Below are 7,678 nucleotides of genomic sequence, written 5' to 3' on the forward strand. Positions count from 1 at the left end.
TGTATCTTTTTCTTTTCCTTTTTTTTATATGAGGAACCATAATGACAGTTCTGACTGAAGATAGACTCTGCCATATGCAAGATAAAATATAAACAAAGAGCCATGACAGCATTTCAGATTCTATGGATGTACCACAACACACTTATTGAAAAATGCAGATTGTTGATATGGTTCTTTCGTGATTTGTTTAGCTATGTTAAGCATTGAAAAAACATGCTCACACTAACTTGTTTTTTGTTTAGTTTTTTGTGAAAAGTCCAACTTAAAACACTTGACAACTATCTTTTCTTTTTCGTGTTAATTTCTTATTGAAACTTTCTTCAGATCAAAAAGCAATTAATGTTCCTCACAGTGTCTCCTAATGTTCCTCACTAGTCTCCCGTCAGTGCTGAATTCTCTGGATCCAGGGGCAAAACTGTTTCATCAGGATTGAACATCACTCATCAGGTACATTTTGGATTCTTTACTGTGACTCGGCTCTGACTCGGTGCCATATGCAAGAAAAATAGTTTTTTCCCCTTTGTTTGTATTTTAAGAACATTATACTTCCCTAGATGTGTCTGGTGGTGGTATTGATTTATTTTAGAATGCAACTTTTGATATGTAAATAGTCATAACGACAGCACTTGTCATCTTTTGTACCGCCGCATACTACTCTCAAAGAAAAGTGCACAATCCTCATACTGTTTCTGTGGTTTCAGAGATCAGCCACAGTTTTTGTTTTTATCTTGTATTTATTTCAGCAATCAACTGAACTTTGAGAGAATATTGTGTCTTGGTATCAACAAGGAGGGCATGTGAAATGCAACAACATGATAAAATGATTGCAGAAGGATGTTTTAGTAGTTTAGTGACCATGTCACATCTCAGAGGACTAGAACTCTCCTCTCTTTTATTAGGGGTTCAAGCGAATAGTGCTGAAACCCTTTTGTTATTGTTAACATTTTTAAATTAGGCTCAAGCTTTTTATATCATAGGAATCCTTGGCTCAAGACAAAAATGCATCCCTCGGTTTAGATCGTCGCTCAAGCGAGTATTTTGGATTTTTTTGAGAAACATACTTTTGTGATTGTCAGTAATTATAAAAAAGTCAAAATCTCAATTCATGGTCTCAAAACGTTTGAAGTGGACGGAACCACTTTTACTAAAATGGCTATAACTCGTGAACGAAATGAGATATACTCGGAAACACCTGTGTACAGGCAAAAAAATGTGGCGATTGGATTCTTTGTGGTGCTATAACATGAAATACATGAAAATGGCTATAACCACCCAACCTTTAATCCCATTGACTTGAAAATTGGCGTGCAGTGTCTTTGTCCAAGGTGCCATGATTGTCTTTAAGGACATTGGCGCATCTAAAAAAACATGGCCGCCATTGGCCAATGAAGTGCGGGCACCTATTAGACAAGATTAACGGAGGCCGATCAGAACGAAAGTCGGAGGGGACGTTTAACTTCTATTCACATTTTCACTTTCAATATTATTATGATGATATCATTAATATTTAATATATATATATATATATATATATATATATATATATATATATATATAATTTTTTTTTTTTTTTTTTTTTTTTTTTGTACCCACAGAAAAAAGTAGTCATGGTTAATACATTAGTACTGTTCAAACACTAATCATTTTATGAATTGGATTTATTCAGAACATCTGGAACACAATTGTATTGATAATTGCAAAAAATTACACTTGCTATTTGCAGTCTTAGAATAATTTTTATTCTTAAATTTGTTAGTCAATAATGACATTATCTTTCCATCTTGTATTTATTTCAGATTTAAGTGTATTTGCATTTGGAGGGATTTGTGAGAGTCTCAGCATTGCACTTTGGCACAATACTTGTACATCCAGCGCCGGTCTCTGAAAAAACATTCAGAAAAAAATTCCTTTACGTATTGGAATATGCAGTTTCACACGTCATATTTCCACCACCCTTCTCACCGTCTACTTACAACCTTTATCAATATTCAAATTAACCGAATATTAAAAAGAGGAAAAAATAGAAGATTTTATTCTTTCTGAAAATATTATAAATCTGCTTCTTGAGTTTTTAAACTATTCATCTTGATTGTGCAGCTGTCTAAAATCCTTATTTCTGATTGGTCAAACATGGCATTCTGCACTATATAATGACCACAGTCATTTCATTTGACCATTCCCTTGTATTTATTTGATAAGCAGCTTCATAATATTCAGCTAGCCGGTCATTAACGTAAAATAAACTCTTTCAGGTACTTTCTGTTGAGGTTTATTTATTGATGATCATCACTATTGCTCCTTACTTAACATTAACAATATTCATGTTGTATTATTTTGAGGAGCTGTACTTACTCGTATTTATTTTCATGGTAGCTTTGAGCACCCACCAGGTAGTTTGGGTTTGGCACGGTCCAGTGAAAGGTCTCATCAAACCAGTTCACATAAGTAGTCCACTCGCAGTCAGCAGTACAGTGGCCGTTACTTCTACAGCAGTGAAACTGCCACCTGTGTGGAAAAAATGGTTATGATATCAGCTCAGGAGAACTCGCGCAAAAAATCAAAACCAGTCCAAAATCAGAGCTCACCGTCTGTCCTCGTGCTTGTTGCTGTGGTAGCTACTCATTCCTGTAATGATGTGGTGTGGTGGACACTCAAAGTCTAGCAGTTGGTCAAAATCATTGGCGTAAGGTGACCAGAAACAGTCTGAACCAGAGTTAAAGGTGTCTTTACAGCCAAACTCCCACAACCTGTCCTCGTATTGATCATGATGTTGGCTTCGATTTCATTAGGCACGGAAACAGTGAGGAACAAATTAATTATGACTTGATTGTTCTGATTATAAATAAGTAATAAAGTATTGTATTTCATTATGAAAATGTTACTATTGAAATATTGACTCTTATTCCTTTCCGAACCAAATATGATACTTTTAATCCTTACAGTTTAATGTTTTGCCCACTTTTTCTGGGGTTACAAGCTAAATAAATTATACATAAATTATAAACTGCGTTTGGGCACAACTATATTCATTAATCTGTATTTTTGTGGACCAAAGTGGCCCATGATATTTTGACTTTTAATTTAGTAATATTTTTACACAGATCTATACCTATTCCGAAGTACAATCTGCTTTCCACTCACCTCTTTATGTAGGATATTGACTGTCCTGGAGGGCAGTTAAAGTTTAGAGGCTGATCATAGCTGTTTTCCCAGAGTAACTCTGTCGAGTTTGATTCAGACCAAACACTTAACAACAAGCTAATCTATTGATTTATAAAAAAAAACAGTCTTTCTTAAAGTTTCTCACCTTGTCCATTGGCCAAGAGACCCGTCAGCAGTAGAAATAAAGCCGATCTCCTCATGGTGTAGTCAAATTACAAGACAACTTAAGACAAACCTTTTATAAAGACCTCAGGAATTTTGGTCACATGCGTTATGTAAGGTTAGTTTGTTGCTTAAAAGTGGGATCCAGTCATGTTTGAACAGGTGGGACTGATTTGACCTTTTTAGGGTGATTTCTGAAGGAACAGACCTGCTATGCTTAAAAAATAATCTTTACTTTACTTAGCTGACATTTTTTTTTTTGTTGCTTTTATCTGCCAGAACTTGTTATCCTTGAGAGCCAGTATAAAAGTGCAGAAAGTAAGTCTTTAAAAAAAGGGATCACCATTTAATTTTGAGTTTTACATATATAAAGCACAAACCTCAAGTTCAAGTTTATTTCGGGAATACATGGCCACTTGGCCCATTGTTCCACAGAATCACAATAGCATGGCAGATGCTTTTTTCTTCATTCCATGGTAAATATACAGTGCCAATCTCCATGCATACTCCGAATCCCAAACATGTGACACATCAACAAACATTACTAACAAGAGCGAGGTCACCCAAATATTTCTTACACACACTGTTAATTATTTCCCTGTTAAATAACAGGAAATTACTGGCAGCAGGGTTACCATTATTTACCTGTTATTTTAACAGTTAATTCCTGTTAATGTTTTTTTACAGTGCACTCCCCGTAATGTTTTTCAACAGGAATTTACTTTAAATCTGAGAAAAAAACAGAAAACAACTGGCAGCAGTTTTACCATCATTTTCCTGTTAAATCACCATTTATTTTTTTCCATTAAATATTGTTAATTATTTTTAGCATAGTATTACTATGCTAAAAAATAATTAACAATATTTAACTGATTGTTATAGACATATTCTAGCTTGAGTTAATACAAGAGATCCCACACCTTGGTTAACTTCAAATTCAAGGACCTTTCAAATTCAAAGAGAGAGAGAGAGAGAGAGAGAGAGAGAGAGAGAGAGAGAGAGAGAGAGAGAGAGAGAGAGTGTTCCCACACCTTGGTTAACTTCAAATTCAAGGACCTTTCAAGGACTTTCCAGGTCCAATACCCTCAAATGTAGGGACACATTTCAATTGGGAGCAAAGTTACATCGTGTTACCTTGTAAGATACATTGTTACAGTTAGTTGTTTCAAACTACTTTGCAAAAAAGCTTTTTTTTCGGCCATATGACAGAGATCTGATATTCTATTTGTCGTATTTCTGTTTTGCATAAAACTGAAGAATATTCGGTATATTCACTTTTGCATGAATTTTATTGAAAAGAGCTTAGGCTCATGTAACCAGAAGTTTTAAAGGTGCACTGTGTAATGTTTAGCGGCATCTAGTGGTGAGGTTGCGAATTGCAACCAAAGATAAATGATTGCAAACAAAGATAAATGAAGAGATTGTTTCCTTAATTACTAAGTAAAATGATATGTTATTGCAAATATTATTGTTACTTTAGCAGCTTCTTTGCACGGAGAACAAAAGTGCCAAAACGCGTCGATCTGTTTAGGGCTCCTGTAGAAACATGGTGGCGCAAAATGGGTATTTCAAATGTAAGGGGACTGCATGTTGTGAGGAAGCTGAGTGTGTGAGTGTGACCTCAGCTGTGTGTTGTAGATCTGTGTGTTGGGCTTGAGGAGCTCAGTGTCTCTCTCAGTGCTGGTGTGTGTTCCTGCAGAGATGTAGATAGAAACAGCTCAGTCTATGGTAATAAAAACATAACAGTTCATTATGTAAGGTCTATATACACCATCTTTGGCCAGGTCATGTGACCTGGAGAAATGCCAGGAGAACGTTTCGCTTTACGACCGTCACGTGACCACAGGCTCTGATATACTCATGGAGCTAAGGCTTTTGCTACTATTTTTCCGCCTGCTGGACTCCTGGCCATGGCTGAGGCAAGGAAAAAATGTAAAACTGTGTCTGCGGAGGCAACAAAGAGAAAACGCGAGAGGGATCGTGCTCAAGGAAAAACAAGAGTCGATCTTGGAAAGGAGTTTGCTCGTTGGCTGGATGTAAAGACGATTCTCTTCTCTCAACTTTATTATTAGACTGGTAAGTGAACTCTTTGCTCCTAGTATACAGTCATATGTCTTTGTCATTATTTTCGCTGTTTAGTAGAAGCTAACTATGGGCAGATGAAGCTAACAGGCTACAAACCAAAGCTAAAAGGAACCCCATAGCCTAAATGTGTAAATCTCAAGCTTTTCGCCCAAGCGACAGATTCCTACTTTCATAAAACTAACTTAGTAGTGGTAATTTTGTACTCCCATGATAGCCCGTGAGTGCAGATACGCTCTGCGTGAGTGGTATTTAAAAGTACTCTACAGCGACTCTAGGGGTCGCTGTTTGATAAAAACAGAAATCCTGCATAGTGTGCCTTTAACAAGCAAAGCAATTCAACATTACATAAAATATTTGGGCAACAGATTATCACAAATGTTTTATGTTTATTGAAAACAATGTACAAGCCCTATTCGGACGTTAATTGTTTCTCATGTGTTGTGTACGTCTGTAAAAATAAATTTGCATTATGCATGGCACCTCAGTGTTAAAACTCATGCATTCGGATGGCGATTTATAGACGGTGGAAGAGCGAGTTTTGTAAGTCCACGAACACACGAACGCGTTGCTCACGTGGTCAGTCACATGACTGTCTGCTGTAAATAAAATGTCATATGCTTGGAATAATGCGAATAAATTTGTATTTTATTAAATAAAATAATGTATAATTTAATTATTTAATTCTCATTTATAAAAATAGGAAGCTAGACGCGTGTATGCCATATTCAAAATATTCTTATATTCTTGCATTTTCTCAAAAGGATGTAATTTAAAAAAAAATGGAAGAGAGAGAGAGAGAGATCCATAATTTCAAATTTTTAATCCAAAGTTATATCACATGGCTTGACCTAACAAAAGCTCATTTAAGAAGGAGCACAAAAAAGACAGAGTAACATAAAATAATAGAAAGTGTGATGAGTAAAATTCATTGAAAGAACAAAAAAAGAATGGCAAAAGAGCATGGTATACATCTTACTCACCATTTTCAAATGAAATCCCACTGAAAGTCCATGAGCTTGCGCAAGAGGCTGGCGATGTGTGAATTGACAGTTTTATACCCACAAAGCATCTGAAAAATTATACACTGGTTAAAAATCTAGTAATTCACACAGACTAACAGCACAACAAAGACAACAAATATACATGAACTATCCTCAACATGCACTATCTTCTTGCCTCTGTGAATATTGTAAGTTGCACTAAAACTTACTAAATCAAACTTAATTGCTAAATCCCATCACCAAACCTGTTGAAACCATGCCACAGCTAAGCCAGAAAAAATTCAAGTGTTAAAGGCAGGGTAGGTAGAAATCCCCAAAAATACTTTTTTCCAATTTTTTTTAAACTGTCTATATATATAAATGCATAATTAAAATGTATGTACTCTGGAAAAGAAATTATAAAAATTGAGTGTCTTTAGTCCTCTCAGGACTGTAATAAACACAGCTCATTATTCCATTCGGGACGAAAGAAATGATTGGCTGGGGCGACTGTCACTCTTCCTCGCTACCATGGATACCACCTCTGCTGATACAGGAGCAGCCCAAATGCGCGTGTAACCCCTTTCACCCGGGTCCCACTAGACCCGCTCCGAGCGGGCCTCGAACCCGGGTCTCCGGCATGAGAGTCAGGCGCTCTAACAAGGAGGCTAAAGACTGCAGCCCCTAGCATCTGTCGCCAGAGCGCCTATTGAGATCAGAGGAGTGAGGTTTACTCGCACAGCAACTACTAGCTGGCCTCCGTTACACTCACCCCCCTAAACCTCACTCCCATCCGGGTCACGGCACCAATGTAGCCCCTTTCACCCGGGTCCCACTCGACCCGCTCCGAGCGGTCCTTGAACCCGGGTCTCCGGCATGAGAGTCAGGCGCTCTAACAAGGAGGCTAAAGACTGCAGCCCCTAGCATCTGTCGCCAGAGCGCCTATCGAGATCAGAGGAGGGAGGTTTACTCGCACAGCAACTACTAGCTGGCCTCCGTTACACGCGCACCCGTTTGAAGAGGCACGGAAGCTAGTAATAACAATTATGGCAGAGAAAGAACAGTTAAAATTCTCAGTACCTGCATATAGAGGCGGCGAAGTCAAACAAGTTAAAAAAAGGAAGACACTATTTGAAAAAGCTATGAACAAAAAGTCTTTGGATAAATCAAGAAATCATACGAGAGTCAATATCGGCGTGGCTTTTCCAGCGGTGGCGACAACTGAGGGATCTCAAGGGGCTGAAAAGTGACTCCATGATGGCTTAATTTCTGCTGGACAGGTAATCTTG

The 7,678-nt window shown here is 37.4% G+C and overlaps 1 protein-coding gene across 1 annotated transcript; it reads right to left on the reverse strand.

Moving 5' to 3' along the window:
• Positions 1-1,716: 1,716 nt before the first annotated feature.
• LOC143741557 (hemagglutinin/amebocyte aggregation factor-like) lies at positions 1,717-3,458 on the reverse strand. The gene is made up of 5 exons (XM_077233828.1): positions 3,308-3,458; positions 3,142-3,220; positions 2,586-2,774; positions 2,353-2,505; positions 1,717-1,881 (listed from the first exon to the last, which is right to left on the reverse strand). The coding sequence occupies exons 1-5, from the start codon at positions 3,360-3,362 to the stop codon at positions 1,836-1,838; spliced, it is 522 nt and encodes a 173-aa protein (XP_077089943.1). The 5' UTR covers positions 3,363-3,458; the 3' UTR covers positions 1,717-1,835.
• Between the last annotated feature and the right edge of the window lie 4,220 nt (positions 3,459-7,678).

Source organism: Siphateles boraxobius, unplaced genomic scaffold, assembly GCF_051911475.1.
Source record: "Siphateles boraxobius isolate OS27281-9 unplaced genomic scaffold, OSU_SipBor_1 19, whole genome shotgun sequence".
NCBI classification, from domain to species: domain Eukaryota; kingdom Metazoa; phylum Chordata; class Actinopteri; order Cypriniformes; family Leuciscidae; genus Siphateles; species Siphateles boraxobius.

What these genes read in the sequence shown, in the direction of transcription:
- LOC143741557 (XM_077233828.1), bottom strand. Translation starts at nt 3,362, where the DNA reads ATGAGGAGATCGGCTTTATTTCTACTGCTGACGGGTCTCTTGGCCAAT. An exon ending in TCTCTTGGCCAATGGACAAG is followed by an intron (nt 3,221 to 3,307) that starts GTGAGAAACTTT and finishes CAAACTCGACAG; the next exon opens with AGTTACTCTGGGAAAACAGC. An exon ending in TACCATGAAAATAAATACGA is followed by an intron (nt 1,882 to 2,352) that starts GTAAGTACAGCT and finishes ATGTTTTTTCAG; the next exon opens with AGACCGGCGCTGGATGTACA.